This window comes from Oncorhynchus gorbuscha, linkage group LG03, assembly GCF_021184085.1.
Source record: "Oncorhynchus gorbuscha isolate QuinsamMale2020 ecotype Even-year linkage group LG03, OgorEven_v1.0, whole genome shotgun sequence".
Lineage (NCBI taxonomy): Eukaryota > Metazoa > Chordata > Actinopteri > Salmoniformes > Salmonidae > Oncorhynchus > Oncorhynchus gorbuscha.
In genome coordinates, this window is record NC_060175.1 from 26,788,033 (window position 1) to 26,814,064 (window position 26,032).

Here is a 26,032-nt window from a genome sequence, read left to right on the forward strand (position 1 = left end):
ACACTCATGGTTTATTTTTAAACACACGGTAAAGGGGGGCAGGAAAAGGAGCTGAGCTGGACCCAAGGAAAGAAACAAATACCAAAAACACTCCTAAACAAGACTAGCCTACTTCAATACAGCGAACTAACCAAAAATACAGCGGGTGGTCCACCCAGTTCTAACTAGGGTATTTAGACAAAATATTCCTATGTGTAGTGTATGCCCATGGGCAACTTGTCTTGATACCCCCTTTTCCCACCATCAAACAGACAGTCAATCACCATAACAATACAATACTCACAGGATTCCAGACAAATGTGACATGTATGAACAAAAACCAAAAGAGAGCGATATAGCCAGAGAGATGAAGATCCAGAGAAAACAACTGATTGGGTTTTTAAACCAAGGGAAAGGATGTGATAGGGTAAGAGAAAAGGAGCAGGTGTCTTCCAATTAGCGACTGATTGGGGAATGATGATTAGCCCTGTGAGGGGAGAAGGAGAGAAAATAAATAGACACAGGATACCTGTATCGTAACATCCACAGTAAAACGAGTCCTATATCAACATAACCTGAAAAGCCACTCAGCAAGGAGGAAGCCACTGCTCCAAAACCGCCATAAAAAAGCCAGACTTCGGTTTGCAACTGCACATGGGGACAAAGATCTGACTTTTGGAGAAATGTCATCTGGTCTGATGAAACAAAAACAGAACTGTTTGGCCATAATGAACATCGTTATGTTTGGAGGAAAAAGGGAGAGGCCTGCAAGCCGAAGAAAACCATTCCAACTGTGAAGCATGGGGGTGGCAGCATCATGTTGCTGTAGGCGGGACTGGTCCACTTCACAAAATAGATGGCTTCATGAGGGAGGAAAATTATGTGGATATATTGAAACAACATCTCAAGACATCAGTCATGAGGTTAAAGCTTGGTTGAGCTTACAAGGTACAAATCTGTCGTTCTGCCCCTGAACAGGCAGTTAACCCACTGTTCCTAGGCTGTCATTGAAAATAAGAATTTGTTAAATAAAATTTAAATTAAATTAAAAACTTCCGAAGTTTTGACAAAATGGCTTAAGGACAACAAAGTCAATGGATTGGGGTGGCCATCACAAAGCCCTGACCTCAATCCTATAGAAAATTTGTGGGCAGAACTGAAAAAGCGTGTGTGAGCAAGGAGGCCTACAAAAATGACTAACCCTAACCCTAACCAGCTCTGTCAGGAGGAATGGGCCAAAATTCACCCAACTTAGAGTGGAAGCTTGTGGAAGGCTACCCAAAATGTTTGACCCAAGTTAAACAATTTAAAGGCAATTCTAACAAATCCTAATTGAGTGTATGTAAACGTCTGACCCAATGGGAACGTGACAAAATAAATAAAAGCTAAATCATTCTCTCTTTTACTCTGGCATTTCACAATCTTAAAATAAAGTGGTGACCCTAACTGACTGGGCAGTGCTCTTGCATGTGTGTGTACTTTCAGAGAATTTCACACCCATTTGTGGCAGTGTTTGTTGTCTTTAATTTTTCTTATATTATTTCATATACATGAGAAACAGAAAGGGAAAATAGTAGGACACCTTGCATCGGACCCCTGTCTCAGGGGTCAGAGTTTATGTGCAAAGAGACAAATGTTTCACAATACACCATGGGTTATTTTAAGTTTCCAAGTTCAAGGTGTTTATGGACACTGTCTGTACTGGTGCTGCACTCAGCTGGGAGCTGGCGACTGTAGGGGTTTGGTTTGGTGTCCGTAATGTGCAAAGTTCTGTGAACATCTGAAACACTTCTGAGGGGTTGAGGGCCACCTTCTGTGACATGGGTTTGGGTAGATCCTCTGCTGGACTGGTTAACACTTTCATTCTCTGTTAGGAGGGAAGGCAATCATAATATGAAGAAAAAGAGTGGGGATATGCATATCCTACATTTCAGAATACTGGTGCTGGGCTGAAATAAGTAAATGTTAAACGGCAACATTCTGTACAGTACTTTGGAAATAATGGCCTACGCAGCAGGATGAGGCACAGTACATTTTTCCAAGGTAACGTACAGAATGGAGGTGTTTATCCCGCTTATACCACATACATACGTTCTCATCTTGTGTTTGCTAGAGACGCGATCCAGTCGTCTGTTCGATTAGTTCTATATTTTTTTTTTTAATTTTACCTTTATTTAAAAAAAGGCAAGTCAGTTAAGAACATATTCTTATTTTCAATGACGGCCTGGGAACAGTGGGTTAACTGCCTGTTCAGGGGCAGAACGACAGATTTGTACCTTGTCAGCTCGGGGGTTTGAACTCGCGACCCAGTTCGTTCCATTGCTATGCTCGCTGGCAACGTTCTTATCACTTGCCAACTAGCTATGGCTAACACAGTCACAATCTCTGCAGTCAGAATATCACTAGCAAAGTAGCTGCATATGTGTTCAAGCTGTTTTCTATTTACATTCATTTGGATTCATCCAAATTTAATGATGACCAATTTTGCCTGGCATAGCTAGAATAGTTTGCCTTTGTCAGGACACTCAACACGGTTCATTATGAGGAGATCACATTGCAAATTTGGGCCCCCGAGTGGCGCAGCGGTCTAAGGCACTGCATCTCAAGTCCCTGGTTTGAATCCAGGCTGTAGTATATCCGGCCGTGATTGGGAGTCCCATAGGGCGGTGCACAATTGGCTCACCATCGTCTGGGGTAGGCCGTCATTGTAAATAAGAATTTGTTTTGAACTGATCTGCCTAGTTAAATAATTAAAAACACTAGGCTTGAAGCTTGCTAAATAGTTTGTTGCTAGTGTAACGAGTATTGATATTGTCTTTTGTATTTCATCGAAATCCTTTCATTAGTTTTTGTTATTTTCCATATCCAGGGATTGTGAGAGTATCGATTTGTTTTGTAGTGGATTACTCTGGCCAGCAGTACTTTCAAGTAAGCAGTAGGATTTTCCCCTTACTCTGTTTTGATTCTACTGAGGAGAGCTACACTACATGACCAAGAGTATGTAGACACCTGCTCGTCAAACATCTTATTCCAAAATCATGGGCATTAATATGGCGTTGTCGTGCCTAAGAGTTCTTAGCCGCGGTATCTTGGCAATATACCACAAACACCCGTGGTGCCTTATTGCTATTATAAACTGGTTACCAATGTAATTAAAGCAGGAAAAATAATTGTTTTTTCATACCCGTGGTATACTGTCTGATACCACAGCTTTCAGCCAATCAGCATTCAGGGCTCGAACCAAACAGTTTTAATAAGTTATTGATCATGTCAGATAAACTGGTGTTTTGGAGGATAAATTGTCATGGGTGTTGTTGCAAATTAGTCAACTTTTCTAAAAAGCTGTTTTTGCTTTGTCATTATGTGGTGCTGTGCGTAGATTGATCAGAAACTTTTTTTTAAACCAATTTTAGAATATGGCTGTAAAGTAACAATGTGGAAAAAGTGAAGGGGTCTGAATACTTTCTGAATGCACTGTATGTCTGACTGTTACCATTGTTTGTTTTTATGCTGTGTATGTTTTGCGTCTTTTAAAAACCCTGCAGAAGACACTTTTATAATGATGCTTTTAGTGTATGATTTTAATTAGCCATCTTCCGTTCTTGTTCCTCCGGTCTTTGTTTCTTTGTTATTACTTTTGTGATGTGAAACACATGTATCTGTATTGTTAATATGCTATACAAATAAAGTTATAAAATGTGTTAGCTATGCTAAGATTTTCCTCTTGTAGGACAGTTGAAGGAATAATTTCACCGAATCAGAATATGCCATTGTCGTCAGTTTTTTTCAGCTACAGTAAAGATGATAGAAAATGAAACCACTTATGTGGACCACTTAATCACGTTTAAAACTTAGCGTTTCTCTGTACCTGCCGCAGTGAACCAGCGGTGACACTCATCTTGTACAGCATCCAGAAAGGTACCAGTAACGTCGAGGAGAGAGTGAAGAATCCACCAATGGCGTAGCCCCACCAGGGGTACTCATAAGTGTTGTTGAACTTGAGGGGGGTATACTTGACCAGGGAGAAGACAAGCGTACCCTATAAAAAGAGACAGAAGTGGCCGAGGACATACAGTACAAAGGACATTGTTTAAGCAGAAAGTGTATTCAAAACATGGGCCAACCCGAGTGAGATGGAGAAAATTCGTCAATAAGCATTTGTTTAAACAGGTTATAGAAATTCTACATTTTTACTTTAATCAATTAGCAGATTTTCTAATTCAGAGCAATTTTACAGTGAGAAAAAAACCTGTGGTTCTAAAAAAAACCTCTTAAAGCTAGAGGTTCAGCTTCTAGAAAAGCCTGGGGATCGAAGTCAAGAATTAGACATTCTTCTTGGTTCTTACTTCAAAGATAAACCAGAGTTTAAAAGCTATCAGTCATGAGAGAGACAAGCATCTGTTTGTTGAGAGAGACTTGCATCTTTATACCTCCACCACAGCATATCAATACTGTTGGCAAAGTTGTGTCCGATACAATATTACCAACTGGGCACAGACATCAGTTCAACGTATAGATTTGATTTACATTTGGTTGAGTTGTCAGCTAACGGGAGATCAACAACCAATGTCTTTGGATTAGGTTAAAAGTTGGGTGATGTAGGACCTGACTGACTACATAGTTCAGTTATATCAAAGGACTACAATTACCAATGTTCATTAACTAATGGAAGTAACGTTATCATCCGGAGTAAGACGGATAGGCTAGTTAATTTTTAAGGAGTCTAGTTGATAAGTAATTGACAAGCCGGACTGTTCCCCAGACTCCGGCTGTAGGGATTTGTACAATGCATGAACAAGGCTATTGAACTTGACATTGAGGAGTTTAATGGGCAGTGAATGCAGGCATATCTACCGGCAAAATCTCACCCTTACAGCATGACAACAGTGTGATGCAAAGGCTATATTGTATGCATTGGAGAATTACTTCAAACCCGCCAGAAACATCATTCTGTTCATTTACGGAAGCTGCAAACAGGACGAGGGTGAGTCAGTACACAACTTTGTAACCCGTTTGAAAGAAAAATCCCCCACTTGTGAATACGGGGGATTGAAAGATGAATTGATTCGTGACAAAATAGTACTGGGATTTGCAAACGAGGATGCGCGCCGGCGTCTACTGAGAGAGGAAGGCTTAACATTATTAACTGTCATTGAAATGTGTCGCACTACTGAAGTCACTGACATGAGAATGAGAGCAATGGAAATCAAAACCCCACGCTCTGGCATTGATACTGTTCACGCTGTTGCCAGGAACACATCCAGACAAAACCAATCGAGGCAGAGTAATTCACCATGAACGGTGAACACCGAGAGGGAATACACACACCCGTGGCAAAGAGCACTCCCCTGCCTACGAAAAACCATGCAGAGCTTGTAGAACTAATAATCACTTTGCAAAAGTGTGTCTGAAAAGCAAAAGAAGGGTGAGTGAGAGCAAGATTCACTGTGTTGATGATGTCACTCAATGTTCAGAACAGTGAAAGTGACATTTACATGTATGAATCCATTGGGACTGTACACTAGCGGGAAGAAATTGTTTGTGACACTACGACTACACAACAAGCAACAACAATGTCAACTGGATTCCGGTGCTACATGCAACGTAACGAGCTACAAAGACAAAATCAATCTGGAACCTGACACACATCTCTTGCCCAACGATACTAGCCTAAAGCTGTACTCAGGAGAGCTAATGAGCTCTATTGGCACCTTTGAGACCGAATGTGTTATTCGGGGACGCAAACATAAACTGGAGTTTGAGATTGTAGAAACCAGTCAACATCGTATCCTCTCAGGCTCTACATGCGAACGCCTGGGACTGATGCAGTTCACTGTACCAAATGGCCTGCACATTGTGGAGCATGTCCAGCATGGACCCCTGTCCAGAGAACAACTACTCAGCAGATATGACGATGTATTCAACAGGCCCGTTGAATCAGTGCCTGTGGAGGTACACTTTGAAGTGGATGAGAGCATCACTCCAGTCCAGTGTGCTCCTCGCAATGTGCCCATTGCAATGAACGTGGCTATGAAGGCCCAGCTGGACAAGTATGAGGCCGATGGCCACATGATCTCTGTGACTGAACCAAGTGACTGGATCAGCAATATGGTCGTAGTGAAAAAAGCTGAGGGTCTGCATCGACCCAAAGCATCTGAACCAAGCACTGTCGACCCAAAGCATCTGAACCAAGCACTGAAACAATCCCACTACATCATGCCGACCCTAGAGAATGTCCTCTACAAGCTTTCCAAGGCCAGGATTTTCACCTTGGTGAATGCCCGAGATGCATTCCTTTAATGCATGCTGGATGAAGAAAGCAGCTTCATGACTACCTTCTGAACCCCCTGGGGTCGGAAACGCTGGCTCAAGCTTTGGTGTCTCAGTGGCGCCTGAGGTATACCAACGCAAGCAGCAAGAGTTACTGGCTGGGCTCAAGGCATTGAACCTATCACCGATGGTGTCCTGGTCGTAGGCTGTGGTGACACAGACGAAGAAGCAGAACGCAACCACAATGTGAAGCTCCTGGCACTGATGGCACGCTGCCGATCAGTTAAGCTTCGTCTTTGCCTGAAGAATCTGCAGTTCAAGGTGAAAGACGTCCACTTCCATGGTCATATTCTCTCGGCAAAAGGCCTGAAGCCGGACCCAGACAAGGTCAGAGCGATCATCAACATGCCAAACCCGTCTGATGCAAAAGGAGTACAGTGTCTCATCGGCTTTGCAAACTATCTTGCAAAGTTCATTCTACACCTATCAGCAGTCAGGAAGGCCAGCCCTTTGAGTTTGCCTCGAGAGAGCTCACCCCCACCGAACAAAACTATGCACAAATTGAGAAAGAGTGCCTCAGCAATGTCTTCTCCTGCCAGCGATTCCATCACTACATATATATATATATGGTCAAGAGCTGGTCACCACTGAAACTGACTACAAACCACTCATTGCCATATTCAGTAAACCTCTCCTCAACGCACCCAAGAGGCTTCAAAGCATGCTCCTGACTCTGCAAAAAATACAGCCTGAAGGTAATTTACAAGCCAGGACCAGAGATGTACATCAGCGACACACTGAGCGGGGCAACAGCACAATGTACTAGCAGGGGCACTGCCTATCAGCGGCATGCCATCTGTTCGCTACAGCAGGAACAACAAGATGTTCAACAGATCAATCAGGCAGACTACTTAAACGTCACAGATCACCGCCTAGCCCAGATCAGGCAACACACTGACAAGGACGAATACCTACAGACACTGAAGTCTATGGCTCTGGCAGGTTGGCCATACCTGAAAGAGGAGACACCTTTCACAGTGAGAGAATACTGGACCTTTCGAGATGAGATCAGCGTGCAAAATGCCATCTTGTTCAGAGGTCAGAATGTCATTATTCCCAAATCACTGCGTCCAGAGATGCTTAACTGCATACACTCCAGTCATGTTGGAGGTGACACATGCTACCGCCAAGCTCGTGAAACATTATACTGGCCAAACATGCAAGCAGAAATGAAAGACATTGTCAGCAGTTGTACCACATACAACGAGTATGCTCATGAACAGCAAAAGGAAACCATGATGTCACACGAACTGCCCACAAGGGCCTGGCAAATCGTCAGCATGGACTTATTCAGACACAGACAAAAGGACTATCGTCTCATTGTTGGTCAATACTCTGACTATTGGTAAATTGAACTGCTCCCTGACTTGTCTGCATAGACGGTCATAAAGAGCTGCAAGGCGCAGTTTGCAAGGCAAGGTCAGCCTGACAAGGTAATCACGGACAATGGCCCACAATTTACTGCACAGTACAAGTGTTTCGCCTCAGAATGCGAGTTTGACCACATGACCTCCTCTCCAAGACACCCAAAAGCAAATGGCAAGGCAGAATCAGCTGTCAATATTGCAAAAAACCTGTTAAGCAGGGTCTTGCGTGACAGCAACGACCCATGGAAAGCGATCTTACAGTGGAGGAACACACCTCACCGAAAACATGGACAGCAGGCCAGCACAACGCCTTCTGTCCAGACGTCTGAAGACTACCATCCATGTAGCTAACAAGTTACTTGAGCCCTGCGTCATGGCTGGCGTTACGGACAAACTGCGTCACAGAAAGCAGCTCGCTAAGTGCTTCTATGACCGGACTGCTCGAGACCTACCAGAGCGGGACTGTTCCCCGGACTCCAGGTGTAGGGATTTGTACAATGCATGAACAAGTCTATTGAACTTGACATTGGTGTCTGTCTTTATTCCTTTATCCAACATATCATCCCAAAACATTAATAGATAGCTGACAGCTATGGGAACTAACCATGTAACTTTCTAATACTTATTAAACTTTGTTAAGCAATAACACAAGTTGTGATCATTAGCCTGAGAAACTCATATGATGATGAAGAATTTACGAACTGAACATTTGCAAATGAGGACAATGCCGAGGCGATACAACAAGCGCCAGTACAGTACGCGGCAGTGGTACAAGAGGGAGATCAACCCGAGCCCGTTAACGGCATCCTCATTTTTGGCACTGATCCAGCCTTTTCTGGCCGCACCAGGCAACCATTCTCTACAATGGAAAATATGAAAACAATACTTTGGAACTTACCCGTAGCTACCAGATTTCTGAAGGAGCAACATTTGGCCATTCTTCTTCTTCATTTAGAGATGATGAATCTTTGCTACACTACCAGGTGATGTTGAAGTTGAGCATGCTATTGCGTGGCTAGATGCACATTTTCTACCCAAAACAAACTTAACAACCAAACGTGCTACGTTTTAGACTAACACAGCAACAGGGTGAATCTGTGGCAATGTCTGTAGCAGAGCTCAGGCAGCTAGCAAGAACTTGTGAATGGGAATAGCTTAGAGGGCAGTTTATCAGTTGATCAACAAGAATACAAGCAACAAGTTTAGGGAACGTTTGCTAATGCAGGAGACATGACCCTAGCTAGATCTGTCGACATAGCCACTGCAATGGAATCTACAAAAGAGGAAGTAAAATTCCTGCAGGGTGCAGCACCGGCGACAAAAGCTGAGGTGCAGAATCAATTACTCACAAAATCATAGCAGTAATTCAAAATGGAAAAATAGAACAGACTCGGTCAGATGATGCAGAGTGAGGAAATGGCTCAAATGTGAAATGTCATAACTGGAAGAATGGGTCATTAGTTGCAGGGAAGAAATCAGGAGAAATTTGCACATGCTGTGACTTACGAGAAGTCAACAAGGCGATCATAGTGGGAAAACATCCACTTTCTTTGATTGACAAAATTTTTACTGAGTTTGCCGAAGCCGCAAGGTTTTTCAAAGTAGACCTGAGGAGTGGATATCTCCAAGTTCCGCTCGTCCCAGAGTCTCGTTACCTCACCGCATTTATCATGCATGGGGGCGTGTTCCAATACAAACAATTACCCTTCGGATTGGCTTCCGCTCCAAGTGCTTTCCAGAAGATCATGGACATTGTGCTGTCCGGCCTGAAGGGGGCTCCACAATACCTTGACAATATCACGGTCCACAGAAAGGATAAGAACACAACTTGCAAAGCTCAAAATGACGCTGAACAGAGGGAAATATGTCTTCAGCACAAATATAACTTAGTTCATTGACTACAAAGTGAGAGCTGCTGGAGCAAAGCTGTGCCAGTCCAACGTGATGGCAATCAAGAAGATGCCAGCACCAAAGTTGGTAAAGAGCTTCAAACCTTCTTAGGAGTGACAAACTATTACTTGAAGTTCATTTCGGACTACGCAACAACAGAACCCCTAAGGCAGTTGCTACACCAGGATGTAGAATGTAAATAGATGTCCGCATAAGACCAAGTCTTCGCTGAATTGAAACATGCAATAGCAGAACCATCTGTTCTGGCTTACTTCCACCCAGATCGATTCACTACAAAGTGCTAAGCTACATGAAAGCTGGATGGAAAGGTCCAACAAGAGACATACTGTTCAGTCCATACTACATGGTAAGAGACAAGAGGAAGAGGAGATCGTACCTACCATTGGAAGAGGAGATCACACCAATCACTCTGACACAGAGTCCTCACCCAAGCTCATAAAGGACACCCAGGAACAAGAAAGATGAAGCAGTTCCTTCACAGCAAAGTATGGTGGCCAAAGATGGACGATGACATCACCAGCTTAGTCCGCAGGGCACACAGCTTTTCACAAAGTGAAATCACTCATACCAGAAAAAACACCACTACAACCTACATCGTGGCCTAAAAGACTTTGGGAGAAGATCTAAGTGGACATCTTTGGAGAACTACAAGCAGCATCAGAAGTACCTGATCATTGTTACAGACCTGTACAGCAAATGGCCTTGAAGTCTTAACCAGAAGCAATGTAACCACAGCAACTGTGACCAATTCACAAACTGACCTTACATCTTACTTGGAGAAGAAAGGAGCCATGCACCAGAATATCCTGTTGTACCATCCACTAGCCAACGCAGGTGTGGAAAGGTTAAACAAAGTCCTGAAGTATGGTCTTTGGCGCTCTGATGCAAGAAAGAAAACAGTTCTCTCATGCATTAAACACTACTATTGAGCTACAGATCAATGCCTCACAAGGTGTCAGGAAAATCACCCACCCAACTCGTGATTTGGAAGAACCTTCAGAGTCCCGCTGGATACAGTCCATCCACTTTTTGCAGCTGATAAGCCACCTGATGACACTAAGCTACAGGTAGAAGTGCAGAAATATCTGGAAACTCTAAATAAGTATTATGATTAAAACAATGTGAAGGAGGATTCCTCACTGCAAGTTGGAGATTGTGTCATGGTAAAGAGACCAGAGGACACACGCTGAAAACCCGTTTCTGTCTGTTATCAAATTATCGCTCGACCTGGCAGATGCACATTCCAGGTTTAAGATGGAACACAAAGACTTTCGCACTAGCCAGCCCACCGAAGAAGAAATGGATGTTGTGTTCATTCCACAACCTGACTATATTCCAGGTCAAGAACAGAACATTCAAGGTCAAAGACAACAAGTTGCTCATGGAGATGTGCCAGAAGCAAGAGCACAAGAACAACATCAAGCAGAGCCATGACAAACTCGTGAAAGAAGGCTACTGGCTAGACTCCATTAATTCTTCATGACTTATGGCCTTAGTTCAAGACGGGGGGCAAATGTAGGACCTGACTGATTACATAGTTTAGTTATAGGGCTATAATTGCCCATTTTCATTAACGGAAGAAATATTAACATCCGGACTGAGACCGCTAGTTTAATAGATAACTTAGCTGACACCTATGGGAACTAACCATGTAACTTTCTCAGAATTATTAAACCGTGTTAAACGATAACGCAAGTTGTGATCATTATCCTGAAACAATGCCCTAATGTTGATGACTTCGTAAATCCAATCAGTTTCCACGTTGATTCAACTTTATTTTTTGAGTTGAAATGATTTGGAAACAACGTTGATTCAAGCAGTTTTAGCTCAGTGGGTAGATTGAATGCAAGTGGAGTTTGTATTAAAGTACGCTTTCATTCATAGAATGACATGTTTAGACATTCAAGTGCTGGAACTACTGGTCCTTTTTGTTAGAATAATTATTTATTTATATGTATATATATATATATATATATAATCTTCTTCTAAGGTAAAAGAGCAGTACAATAGTAAAGTGTATCACCTCTTCCACTGTATATACTGTAATAACATATGTTAACTAATGAAATGGTGACAACTGTTTCAGCTAGCAAGATACTTACTATGCATATGACAGGTGTGATGTACATCCAACAGTACTTCATGAATGGCCAAGGACGATAGCCAATCATGTCCTCAATATTATCATACAGCCGTTCCGCACCTTGAGGGCATAGAATGTATTCACTTTAGTGATTCACAGATGATTCGTGAATGAAGTTTTAGTCAGTTGTAAAACATATGTGACCCAAATCAGGAAACTAGGCGTATGTCACAAGTTCTGACTTGAGAGCCGTTTGAACGTAAACATTTTTTTTTTTTACCAAAATGCGGTTTTTGGCAGAAATGGATTCTCGAACATGTGAACTTTCATGTGCCTTAATGTCAAACGTGTATGCCATCTGTAAATATGAATACAATTGTTAAATTATAAGCCTTGCTGGTTAAGCCACAGAGAACCCCTAGCCTTGATTGGCTGAGATAATGAGTGGGCTGGACATGCCGAGAAAGGAGTTCGAATTGGTCTGCCATATTGAAGGCTGCTGTCTATTTGAGCTTGTCAGTCTGTGTTGGTAATCCTGTCAAACACTGATTTTTTATGTATTGTGTAGTGGAGCTGCATAAGTGTTGCTCTCCACTTTCTGGAGGAACACGTTTTGAAATCAGTCGAATTAGAGTATGATAGCTAAAGAGATGGAGAAAACACCTGTCCCCGGATTACATTTTCAAACTAAGGGCAACCGTGGTATGGCATTTCTGACTGGGAGACACGTCCATCATGCATGATGATGTATGCAGGTAAGATAGTCTAGCGTGAGCTAGCTTTATTTTCAGATATTACACATTTCTAATTTTGACAAAGTGGTTTCATTTTATGCTAAAGTGTACTGTTAGCTAGCTAGCTAGTGTTAGCTGCCTGGCTCCCTAGCTGACAATTTTTTTTCCCCAGAGCAGTTTGCTTTTCTCGTTAGCTAGCTAACATTGAACCTGGTTCGTTATAGCTCCCAGCACTGTGGTATTATTGGCACTTTGTTCACTGTTATTTAACTAGCTAACGTTAGCTGGCTGTCTCGTTAGCTAATTTTACGTGACATGTGTATGTGTTTGTGATCTTAAATGTTGTTTAACTAGCTGTTCATTGTTTAGCTAGCTAGCTGGCGCTAGCTGTCTTGAACTAAAGTGTACTGTTATGTTAGCTAGCTAACGTTAGCTAGCTGGCTCCCTAGTGGAACTTATTATTAGTTTCCCAAAGCTGTTTGCTTTTGTAGTTAGAGCCTCGTGTTAGACATTGTTGGCACTTTTTGTTGTTTAACTAGCTATTGTTAGCTGGCTGGCTTGTTAGGTAATGTGACGTGTGTACAAAACCCGTTGAATATGGCCGGTATCAGTAAACATCTGCAAAAGCTTAATGAAGGTGTTGCCAGCAGAGCTGGTTAGGCTGTTTTCATGTTATCCAGAGGTAAACAAATCATTGGTCAGAGCATCAAGTGTACACTCCAAGAGTGAAACGAGATGGGTGGGGCTAAAGCTTAAGAAGGTGTGCTGAATGGGTGTAGACAAAGAGCTCTTCACTAGATATCCAAACATTCAAAGGCGATTTTCAAAGTTTACAAGTTAATCAATTTTCAAATCAGAATTACTTTCCCATTGTTCCTCAAATGCAGTGTATGATATACCATTTTGTAGCTCTGAGTCTCTCTTATCCAATGTAAAAAACACCATTTCACATTTTGCTACATAAGACCGAATCCAGATGGTGAGTCACATATCTTGTTGAGAGTAACTTAATTCAACTCAGTCTTATCAACATTACATTATTGGTACAATGAGGAAATGTACTGTTTTGACTCATACATTCAGTATGTTCCCTCAAATGGCATTAAACTATTTTCTATGGACTTTAAATGTTTTGTTTGGAAATTATTGTGCATTTGTGGTTAATCCTGATGCTTCTCACCATAACACCACCCAACACAGACGGCCTGGAGACTAGCAAAGACCAGGAGTGTCATCCCACTGCAGGCATAGTAATCAAACAGCTGAAACACATACAGGCCACCCTACAGAGATAAAGTGAGGGTGGGTAGTAGGCAGAATGTTTATTAATTAATCTTTCTATATAAGAAAAATGGATGTGAAGTATTGTGAGTAGCAGGCAACACACGTGACTTTCACTGCAAGTTATCTGATAGTCTGTGGGAACAGAGAGGCTCAAATGCCCATTCTTCTTCCTATAAAAGCTACCTGATCATATTACTAATCTGTTGTGGTAAACCCGTTCGACCAGTATGGTCGACTCTCACCTCTGTGACCATTAGCAGGCCAATCAGGAAGCTGCACACACTGATGCCAAGCAGGAGAAGTTTTTTCCGCAGATGGCCCACGTGGAAGAAAGAGGGGTACATGTCTGAGATCGCTGTGACCACGGCCTCGTGATATACAAACTGAAGGGGAAAAAGTTTGTTCTCGTGAGGACGTAGGCCTATCAATTTAAGAAACAATTAATCATTCAAAAAATAAAATGTATTCATAAAGCCCATTTTTACATCAAGAGTTGTCAGTGCTTTACAGTAACTCGGCCTAGACCCCAAACAGCAATGATAAAACATGCATATGGTATATTTCATTTGACAGAGATCATCAGAATCATAGCAGGTATCACCTTATGAATTGCCTAATATAATAAATGCATACCATAACTTCCTGCGTATAGCCTACACAACTCAAAAAGGCCTACATAGCTTCTAATGTTGTAACAGTCTGAAACAGAGCACAGATCAAACAAGAAACATCTTGCTAGATCTGAGCATGAATCAGTAGTAAGCACCAGAACATCCACATTAGTTTGATCAAAAACACTGCAGCTCAATACCACAAAGCGGAACAGACATACAGGGATAAAGGTCTGAAAGGCACTTCGGGAATTTTGGTTATTACTGTCACTGAAAATGTGAAAATAGCTGATTACACACAGAAATTATTTAACTTTCTCTAAAGGGAGTGGTTCCTGATCTATTTCTCACAGGAACTTAGGAACTTATGTTAATTTGAACCTGGACTTGGTTAACTGCATAGTTAATAAATGCCAAAACAACGAAATTAGCAATGTCACTAAGCCAAACAAAACAACAATAGCCAGTACAAATGTTAAAAGTAATTTACTTTTGCAGTTTGCACTACAACACGACAAGCAACAGTTCATGTTGTCATTAACTAGCGCATTATAGTGACGCCAGCAAGTGAATTAGCAAGCTAACGATAGCTAGCTAGCTAGCTAGGAGACCATTGAATCTCGCTAGTCAACAAGTTAGCATCATCAGTCGGGCATTGAATTAAAGACATTGTTTGGGGCTACTTAGCTAGCTTCCTCAGTGATTCATGCCAAGTGAAAGTGGCCCAAGGCGCAAAGTAGCTTTTGAAATGTAGTGACTCACAAATCAGTGATTCCTCAAATAATTTTGTAGACCTTCATGGACGCTCTAACCTACCTGACTGTCTAACCCCAGTAGGAGGATCATGATGTAGAAGAAGATGGCCCAGAGTTGGGGTACTGGCATCATGGCCACAGCACGAGGGTAGGCGATGAACACCAGGCCAGGACCTGTAAGTGGTATATTAAAGCATTGTGTTCACATGATATCCCTCAAAGGGTTGAACATGCACTTAGTCTACTAGAACACAGTATTTACAACTTTGGTACTAAATGTCATACTTTAGTCCCATTTAGTCTACTATTTACCCATCGTTGAATAATGCTGTGGTTGTCAAACTAGCGCAAAGATCAGGTTTATTACAGACACTTTGTAAATAGTGAGATTTAAGGTTTGAAGTTACATGTGGAGCATTACCTACCTGATTCAGCCACCATTGAGATGTCTATGCCCTGTTCATAAGCCATGAAGCCCAGTACAGAGAAAATGGCAAAACCAGCCACAAAGCTAGTCACACTGTTTAGTAGACAAAGATACACACAGTCCCTGAAATTAAAAAGACTACATTAGTCAGCCTTAAATTCACACAACAAAATAGGTCTTCTCAATACAATGTCATGAATCATGATCGAGATCTGTGTACCTGTAGCAGTTGTTATTGTACTTGTTGTAGCTGCCTAAAGATGTCAAAACCCCTGTACAAACTCCATAGGAGTAAAATATCTGGCTTCCAGCATCCATCCATACCTGAAACAATTAATATGTCAAAATCATTGTTAACTGCAGTAGAAAGTGTATTTGCTTATGTGGGATAGATCTCAGGTTTGGACACAATGAAGTGTGTTCCTACCTGTGGGTCAGTGAGGCGGGCTGGATCTGGGTAGAGGTAGAACTTGATACCATCTATGGCCCCTGGCAGTGTGAGTCCACGAACTAGCAACACCAACAGCATCACATAGGGGAAGGTGGCAGTGAAATAGACCACCTAAGGGGAGACCGGACCAGCATTACATGTACTCAGTCTATGGCTCATCCTAACAACTTTACACATTCATGATGAGATGCCACCTTACCTTCCCAGTAGACTTCACTCCTTTCCAGACACAGAAATAACAGATAATCCAGGACAGCAGAAGACACAGAGCTAGGTCCCAGCGAACACTCCCAATCTCTTCAATTCCCTCAGACAAGCCCAATATTCTTCTCCTGGGAGTGTAAAGGCTTATTTAGTAACATTCACTCTAACGTTAAAAAATAAATGCATTCATACATAATTTTTAAAAATGCATGTGCATTGTCAAGTCACTTACTCCCAAAATTCTATGACTGAGGATGTAGTGTTCCCATGAGAATGGTCAGAAATTGTGCTGTTTTGGCCAGGCTCAAAGCAGTTGTCTTATAGTGAGAGAAAAAAATTACAAAACAATTGAAGCACATGGATGAGTAGAATAGTCTATGGCTTATGTACATTTGAGGTGCATTAACTTCCAGCTATAAACTTTCAGCAATACATTGTCTGTGCCATGTATTTAACTTTAAAAAGCTGCCAATTATGTTATGATTAGTTAGTGATTGACAACAACCATAATAAATTATTGACAAGCATTACATATAAAATAAAATACCTGTGTTCCAACTGTTTTTACAACTGGCCCATGGGAGTTCTAAACTGAAGGAATAGAAGAGGTATAGGAACGCCCAAGCCAGAATGATGATGTAATACACTCCAGTGTACAAAACCACCACTTGGCTTCCATAGCCCAGGCCTATTGAGAGGTCAACATCATAAAACGACAACATAGAAAACATAACGAATTTGGGGTCTAATATGGGGGTCTTATCAATGAGGAAATACTTCCTGAATTTAGGATAATGACTTCCTGAATTGACTGAATTTAAATGTAAATGTCCTCAACCTTGACAAAAGGTTCATATTACCAGTATATCCATATTAACACTATCTCGTTGGCATCAATAAACAGACTACTTCACACACATGTTAATTGACAGCTTTATATAGTCTGGAGCTATGCTACCAATGGTAAAGATACAATTTAGGTAATCCGTAAGACTTAGTATTTGGTATTTTATTAGGATCCCCATTAGATGTTGCAAAAGCAGCAGCTACTCTTCCTGGGGTCCACACAAAACATGAAACATGACATAATACAGAACATCAATAGACAAGGACAGAACTCCGTGCATTTTTTTAAAGGCACACATAGCCTACAGATCAATGCATACACTCAAACTATCTAGGTCAAATAGGGGAGAGTCGTTGTGCCGTGAGGTGTTGCTTTATCTATTTTTCAAAACAAGGTTTGACTTACCTTCAAAGAGTGGACAGATTTTCCTCCAGCAAGTGATTCCACCCTGACTAGTGTACTGGCCCAATGATGTCTCCAGGAAGAAGAGGGGAATACCGCAGGTGAACAGGAACAAAATATAGGGGACAAAGAAAACTCCTTTTTGGAGCAATGATTAATAAGTGATTTGCATGAAACACTGAAATTGACTATGCATTTTGAACCACTGTCAAAGTCAGGGAAATTGTAAATTTATACTCTTTCTATCACACATCACCACATAAGTCACATGCTAGTAAAGCATCTGTGGTTAGAGTTGATGGGGTATAGACAGTTTAACTAAGCTTATGAGCACTTAAGTTATATTCTTCAAGAATCAATGGATATATATCTTAAATTAAAAGTTGAAAATACAGTTGATGTCGGAAGTTTACATACACTTAGGTTGGAGTCATTAAAACTAATTTTTCAACCACTCCGACTTCAACTGTATATACCAATCCCAGATTGCCCCTTTAGTAAATAACATTTAAATTTACAGTGGAATAAGTTTAATTATTTAAGAGATTAGCTTTATCGGAAAAAAATCTAAATAAAACACTTTTATATAGGAGCAATTTCATTATGTGTGGTAAAATGTATATGACCACATGAAGATGTGGTGTGATGCTCACCTCCTCCATTTTTATAGCACAGGTATGGGAACCTCCATACATTTCCCAGACCGACAATGTGTCCAGCTGCTGCCAATAAGAACTCTGTTTTGCTGCCCCACTTTCCCCTGTCCTGGGGCTTGGGTTCAGGGTGTTCCACGTTCGTCTTGGCTCCTGAACTCATCAACTTCAGCTTCACCTCCATTTCAGCCTTTGAAAGTCTATTACAGTGTCCTGACATGTTGCATACTATACCAAAGTTATTGTTTTGAAGCACTACTTTTGAAAATGTAAGTAATATATTATGTTGAAAATAAGGCTTTTGTTTTAATGTCTGAACATTGTGGTGAATATCTAAAGCATGATTACTACACTGTAAATAAAAATATGTTGCTTAAATATCCAAGTTGGCTGGACTTAAAATTGTGAAAATGTTGAGCTGGAATACTCCGCAAAACCAATGTTTTTTTCTTTCAATGTACTTGAATTTGAAAAGCAATATTGAGTAAACTTCAGTTTGCTTTGTTAACACAGTTTAATTATCTGATAGTGTAACTTAACATTTTACCCTGTGTGCCTTTTCGGCAAATAGTTTTGACTTTATTTCAGTCCATTTACTTGTCAGGGGCCAGTTTACAACTAAAACATTTATTTCAGAGGCTGAAAAATTATGCTTTAAACCAGATCTAGCAAAACAGTAAGTTGATTTGTTCTAACCATTAGTGAGATTGTTTTACCTGTTTAACTGGTCTATATAGTTAGTTAGTATGTCATAGCAGATTTGAAAGAATCCACTAACTTGTCCATTCATTGGATCGTAACAGAAACTGGAAAGGAGTCAAGGGGGACTCTAGGTAAAATATTAATATACTTGTTTCAACCAAATAAAAAAACATAACTGCCATCTGTAAATAACCCACAATTCCATATTTTAGCAAAACATCTATTAGAGTTCATCCAACTTAAAATGTTTAGTTAATCTGATGATGGCATTACATTTGTAAAATAAAGCCTTTAATACTGCCAACCTATTTATCTAATTTATCTCACAGGTGACAGTTTGACTGATGAGAAACTGCACATTTCATAATGTCAAAGTAAAAGCACATACTGTACCTCATGCAGCAGATCAGTAAACCGTCAAGTGTTTGTTTGAAGATTTCTCAAATCTTCCAATGCAACTTGAGTTAGTAAGTGAGAGCGAGCAGGAGATAAAGTGAGCTAGATGGATGTGTTGAGAGAGGTGGTGGTGCTTTTATTGAGGTCATGAAATAAGATAGCAGCCGGCCCCCAACCCACACACTTGTATATTGTTCCTCGGTAACATTGTTGTGTAGCATGTTGTGGGCCTAAGAAGATTATTACGATCACAGGGTTACTGACCCATCACATCAGCTCTGCATGTTCAGGTGACACATTTCTGAGGAAATGTACTCTTACAGTGTTTTCATTTTGTGAAGAATACAATGGATTTAAAAAGCCCACCCAGCAAACAAAAACAGGTTCTGTGAATGTTCACAAAACATTTCCTTTAAGTTGTGGGAAAGGTGTAAAAACATTCCCCCCAAAGGTTCTAATAACACAATGTGTCCAGTTGTGCTGATGATTAAAGAATGTATTTGTATTCGGGTACACAAAATATTCCTCTGATGTGGCAAGAATGTTAACAGAACACAACCATATTTGTGTTCTTAAAAGTTCCCAAAACATTTCATTAGATTGTGAGAACCATGTGGGGACATTACAAGAGCAGTTCCCAAAACACAACATCTGTCCTATTGTTCTGACATTCATACAATGTTTCTAGCTAGAACCTAATTGGAATGTTAGCTAATGTCCTGAGAATGCTATTGGTTGGTTGGGATAGCGCTGAAACGTTGACAAATTGGTCCCCTCTGGATTTCCTGGTCTGCATAGAGTAAACATATATCTCAAAATATTTTGATGCAGGTGTTGTTCAGGTTGAATCTCAACTGCCATTGTGGCCATCCTGGTTTCAGTAAACCCTACTAGTTCGAACTGTTTTACCTGTCAACAAAGCCTCTCACAAACATCCCCCTTCCCTGCAAATCACACCCACAGTGATTGATAAATCTGAAACCCAACTAACTGTGACTCCCAAACATTCCGTCCCCTTCCCTAACAACCCCACCTACAGTGATTGATTGACAGGCAAACTGTTGAAAGTAATGGTGCCTTCGAATGGAGATCCGAGTTCCCGAGTTGGGGGGAAAAAACACTAGGAGTTCCAAGTAGGAAACTTGAATAACCAGAATGACGATATCAAAGTTAACAGGTTGTGACGTTTCATCACAGACCTTTCAACTCCCCCACCAAAATATGGTAAAACTAACCCATTTACAACCTTCATAAATATGGGGAGTATGGAGCAGTTTTCGTGAGAAGACCGATTTTTGGGATGTCTCATGGTCTGACAAACATCGCTGTAGCTCGGCCATTTCCACTACAGATGCGGAAGGCAGACATAGGCGGATGTGGTGGATTGAGATGTAACCCATGAAAAAAACAGATATGTCTACCTTAAAGTGACAGATTTTTATGGGGATTTTTTAATTATGTTACTTAGATTGACTCACAGATTCATAAATAATATTGAAATGGAGCAGTTTGACCCATATACAGTGCATTCCAAAAGAATACAGATCCTTTGACTTTTTCCACATTTTGTTACATTACAGCCTTATTCTAAAATTGATTAAATAAATATTTTCCTCGTCAATCTACACATCATACCCCATAATGACAAAGCGAAAACAGGTTAAGATTTTTTTGAAAATGTATAATAAAAAAAAGACCTAATTTACATAAGCGTTCAGACTCTTTGCTATGAAACTCGAAATTGAGCTAAGGTGCATCCTGTTTCCATTGATCATCCTTGATGTTTCTACAACTTGATTGGTCCACATGTGGTCAATTCAATTGATTGGACATGATTTCGAAAGGCACACACTTATCTCTATAAGGCCCCACAGTTGACAGTGCATGAAAGCTATGAGGTCGAAGGAATTGTCCATAGAGCTCCGAGACAGGATTGTGTCGAGGCACAGATCTGGGGAAGGGTACCAACAAAATTCTGCAGCATTGAACATCCCCAAGAACACAGTGGCATCCATCATTCTTAAATAGAAGAAGTTTGGAACCACCAAGACTTCCTAGAGCTGGCTGCCTAGCTAGACTGAGCAATCGAGGGAAAAGGGCCATGGTCAGGGAGGTGACACAGAACCCGATGGTCACTCTGACAGTGCTCCAGAGTTCCTCTGTGGAGATGAGAGAACCTTCCAGAAGGACAACCATCTCTGCAACATTCCACCAATCAGCCCTTTTTAGTAGAGTGGCCAGACGGAAGCCACTCCTCAGTAAAAGGCACATAACAGCTCACTTGGAGTTTGCCAAAAGGCATCTAAAGGACTCTCAGAAACAAGATTCTCTGGTCTGATGAAACCAAGTGTGTGTGTGTGTGTGTGTGTGTGTGTGTGTGTGTGTGTGTGTGTGTGTGTGTGTGTGTGTGTGTGTGTGTGTGTGTGTGTGTGTGTGTGTGTGTGTGTGTGTGTGTGTGTGTGTGTGTGTGTGTGTGTGTGTGTCACGACTTATGCCGAAGTTGTTGCCTCTCCTTGTTCGGGCGGTGCTCGGCATTCGACGTCACCGGTCTTCTAGCCAGCATTGATCCATTTTTCATTTTCCATTGGTTTTGTCTTGTCTTCCCACACACCTGTTTTCAATCCCATTCATTATCTGTTGTGTATTTAACCCTCTGTTTCCCCTCATGTCTTTGTGATTGTTTTATTGTCAGTGTTGTTTATTTGTGTTGGTACGCGACGGGTCCTCGTACCCATGTTTGTTCATGTCTGTACTTTTAGTGTTATGGAGCATGTTCCGTGGACATTTATTAAAAGACTCCATTTACACTCCATTTTGACTCTCCTGCGCCTGACTTCCCTGCCACCTATACTTTTTGTGGAAGCTACTACGCAGCACAAAGTCCCCCTCGCACACTCAATGTATACATGAGCATGTATTTAATGTAGCAAAAATGGATCATTTATTTTCAACCAAATGAGCAGTTACTGCCTTTTTGCTTGGTAGGCCAGTATAGCATACCGAATTTTGATCAGTTATGAAAATAGAACATTTCATGCTGAAAAAAATGATCTGGCAAAAGGCCGACATTTGGACGTTTCAAATAAAAATTACTTTGTCACATGACTATAGAAATGGAAACATTGTGAGTTTAAAGACACAAAGTGACAATAGCCTATGATTAAATTGTTAGAGTATACTGGCCTCTCACTATCATCATTATTACTTTTAGTCACATCATTCCAATTCAATCAAGTCACAATGATCAGCTTTGGTATTGACATCAGTGAGTAGGCTTTCCAATTGAGGAGAGACACATGGGCAGGCCTCAATGTTCCCTCAAAAAAAATTGTCACTGAGCAAATTTCAAGTCTGCTGTCTGCAAACTTGAAAATTGTGAAAATCAATTAGGCTACTGTGGCTATTTGATCATAATGTAGACCAACCAGAGAGGCATACCATCAAAAACAATGGTGTTCAATATTCAGCCAACAGTAGAAGCCAATGTGTGGTGTTCAATATAGGACTACGTACATTCCATGAGACTCCATGAGACTTTTGAAAAAAACATGCACGGTTTGACATTAACCTGTTCATCCACTTGTCTTTCAGACATGGAAATGACTGAAAATGTTGTTGTTTGATGCAACAAAAAAAACTTTACAAAATAAAATGCATTATTATTCCCATACCATTATTGTAGAGAATCAGACAAATTATTATACCTTCTGCCTATTGGCTACTTAGCTCAAGACCGTAACACTGCCCCTTTAAGACAAAAAAGCTATTTTCCAACTCCCTTTTCAAATATGTCTAGAAATGTACATGTTTTGTAGGAAGAAATTACTCCCCCATTAGTGACTATAAATTATCTATAACTAGACTAATAACTCACTAACTAGCAAAGGATATGAACAAATGTGCACAGGTGGCTACATGCAGCTCTCGCTTTGATCTCAAGAAAAGTGCATCTACTCAGAACCACTCACGCTGTAAACACAGTCCAGTTCAAAGTGAATGGCACAGATCCATATATGGCAATGGTCTATTTGCATATAGGCCTACTGGAGCTCTGATTGGTTATGCCGCACCGGTCTGTTTATAGTACGGGCTAAGTCGTGCAATAGAATCCTACTCCGATGCTTTCTGCCTATAACAAAATCTCTTGTATAGTTCATTTTTCATACAATGTTGCATTTAATGTATAATGTACATTTAGTGTATAATATTGCATTGATTCGATCACAATTCCCACAGCAAAGGGAACGTTGATAGTGTTAACTATGGGGGAACAGGGCCGTCCTTAACTTTCTGCCGCCCTACACAAGACCCCGCCAAAGCTAGATTAGTCCGTTGTACTGCCAGCTGGTGAAGCATTTAACATTTACATTTAAGTCATTTAGCAGACGCTCTTATCCAGAGCGACTTACAAATTGGTGCATTCACCTTATGACATCCAGTGGAACAACCACTTTACAATAGTGCATCTAAATATTTTAAGGGGGGGGGGGGTGAGAAGGATTACTTTATCCTATCCTAGGTATTCCTTAAAGAGGTGGGGTTGAAGCGTGATTCACCCCTCCAGAGAATACGTTTCCATTGGTCCAGAGTCCAATGGCGTTGAGCTTTAGACCACTTGGTGGCTGCTCAGCCATGGACCCCATTTCATGAAGCTCGTCAAACAGTTATTGTGCCGACATTGCTTCCAGAAGCAGTTTGGAACTGTGGAGTGAGCGTTACAACCAAGGACAGACAATTTCCTCAGCACTCTGTGATGCCGTTCGCTGAGCTAGTGTGGCCTGCCACTTTGGGGCTGAGCCTTTGTTGACTGGGGCAGCTCTAGCAGGGCAGACATTTGACGAACTGACTTATTGGAAAGGTAGTATCTTATGACGGTGCCACGTTGAAATTCACTGCAAGGCTTTTCCTATGGAGATTGCATGGCTAAGTGGTCATATTTTATACACCTGTCAGCAACAGATGTGGCTGAAATAGCCAAATTCACTAATTTTAATGGGTGTCAACATACTTTTGTGTATACATAGTGTATGTGGTAAACCTATCATTTTGTAAAACACAACAACAACAAAAAGATGTCCAGACAGGACCAAAAACACATGTCCAAAATAAGTCCGTTTACTGGGGTGTAGCCTACCATGTTGGACAGCAATGGAATTTTATGAATGCCCACCATTTGTAAAATCTTCCATTGCATTGGCTTTAAATTTGGATATTTAACTTCTTCAGGATTGGTGGGTCATTGAGACTGGTGTTTTGTGGGTACTATTTAATGAAACTGACAGTTGAGGACTGAGGCGTCTGTTTCTCAAACTAGACACTAATGTACGTGTCCTCTTGCTCAGTTGTGCACCGGAGACTCCCACTCCTCTTTCTATTCTGGTTAGAGCCAATTTGCGCTGTTCTGTGAAGGGAGTAGTACACAGCGTTGTTCCAGATTTTCAGTTTCTTGGCAATTTCTCACTTGGAATAGCTTTCAATTCTTAGAAAAAGAATAGACGGACGAGTTTCAGAAGAAAGTTCTTTGTTTCTGGCCATTCTGAGCCTGTAATCGAACCCACAAATGCTGATGCTCCAGATACTCAACTAGTCTAAAGAAGGCCAATTTTATTGTGTCTTTCAGCAGAACAACAGTTTTTAGTTGTGCTAACATAATTGCAAAAGGGTTTTCTAATGATCAATTAGACTTTTAAAATGATAAACTTGGATTAGCGAACACAACAGGCCATTGGAACTCAGAAGTGATGGTTGCTGATAATGGGCTTCTGTACACCTATGTAGATAGCCCATAAAAATAATCTGTCGTTTCCAGCTTCAATAGTCATTTACAACATTAACAATGTATACACTGTATTTCTGATCAATTTGATGTTATTTTAATGGACAAAACATTAGATTTTCTTTGAAAAACAAGGACATTTCTAAGTGACCCCAAATATTTTGAACCATAGTGTAGCTCACTGGCATATTACATAATTTATGCAGCAGCATACAAGACATTTTTGGACTCACATTGTTGTGCTGTACTCACTTGAACAGGAAGGTGGCGCAGTGGTCCTTCGTGGGAAAATCTTGTCATCAAACTTTGGCATCAAAGTCTGGCATTCTCTGGATTTATGGTGCTTTCAGGACAACTTGGAACTTGGAGAAAAAAACATGGTCTAATCATGATGATGTCAGTGATCTTCAAGTTGTAGCTCTAGAAAGAAGCCTGTGTTCCCGATTTACAATTCCGAGTTGGATGACCGTTCAAAACGTATTTTCCCAGTCGGAGCTTGTTTTTCCCAGATTCCCAGTTGTCTTGAACTCACTGAAGTCAGACATCCCAGTTCCAAGTTAACATTTGTTTTGAGCGTGGCAGAAATCATGCTGGGTTGACAACATGGCCAATGTTGAATGTTTATCATTTTAAACTTGGAAAAGAGACCGTTAAACCGATACTTTGGACCACACACCCACTCCACTGACTAGCAGATTAGTGATTGCTTTGCTCGCAGTTAGCCAATGATTCCTTCTGAACCACTCATTGTTGAATTTGCGTTTTCCAACTTGTTGTGTAATATTTATGGTAAATTGCCGTTTTTTTCCCGGGTTCCCGTTGTCTTGAACTCACTGAAGTCAGATTTCACAGTTCGGGGTTAAAACCGATACATTTTATCCATAATTTATGTTCATAATTTATCTTCATATGACAAGGATTAACAAGGATTTGCCAATAGATTGTCGATTTGGTTCATGATGATGACTGCTAGCTAAAATCCAATCTATGCTACTGTAGGTATAACGTGATTTGTCGATGTCATTGTATCCGTGGCCAATGACCTTGAGACTTGTTGGATGGGCACTTCTAATGTAACTTGAATTTTTGAGCTCTACAGAACACTGAACCAATCACGGCA

General features: G+C 40.9%; 1 protein-coding gene across 5 annotated transcripts; it reads right to left on the bottom strand.

Moving 5' to 3' along the window:
* On the bottom strand, positions 1–25,798 carry slc6a22.2 (solute carrier family 6 member 22, tandem duplicate 2). Of its 5 annotated transcripts, none has more exons than XM_046341255.1 (15): positions 19,134–20,557; positions 18,039–18,238; positions 17,389–17,523; positions 16,684–16,824; positions 16,369–16,453; positions 16,132–16,264; positions 15,909–16,043; positions 15,702–15,805; positions 15,480–15,604; positions 15,116–15,228; positions 13,931–14,071; positions 13,585–13,687; positions 11,690–11,790; positions 3,848–4,018; positions 1,338–1,846 (listed from the first exon to the last, which is right to left on the bottom strand). In XM_046341255.1, exons 1-15 carry the CDS (start codon positions 19,136–19,138, stop codon positions 1,640–1,642), a joined length of 1,899 nt encoding a protein of 632 aa, XP_046197211.1. In that variant the 5' UTR covers positions 19,139–20,557; the 3' UTR covers positions 1,338–1,639. The 5 variants fall into 5 exon arrangements, with proteins under 5 accessions (XP_046197219.1, XP_046197211.1, XP_046197203.1 ...); XM_046341247.1 differs by having other exon boundaries at positions 18,039–18,266; XM_046341263.1 differs by lacking the exon at positions 1,338–1,846 and adding an exon at positions 1–466 and having other exon boundaries at positions 18,039–20,559.
* Positions 25,799–26,032: the final 234 nt, after the last annotated feature.

Coding starts and splice junctions, on each gene's coding strand:
- slc6a22.2 (XM_046341247.1), bottom strand. CDS start 18,258: ATGTCAGGACACTGTAATAGACTTTCAAAGGCTGAAATGGAGGTGAAG. Junction 16,265..16,368: donor TCAGTCATAGAATTTTGGGA/GTAAGTGACTTG, acceptor TTACACTCCCAG/GAGAAGAATATTGGGCTTGT. Junction 4,019..11,689: donor TCACACCTGTCATATGCATA/GTAAGTATCTTG, acceptor CTCTTTTTATAG/GGTACGCTTGTCTTCTCCCT.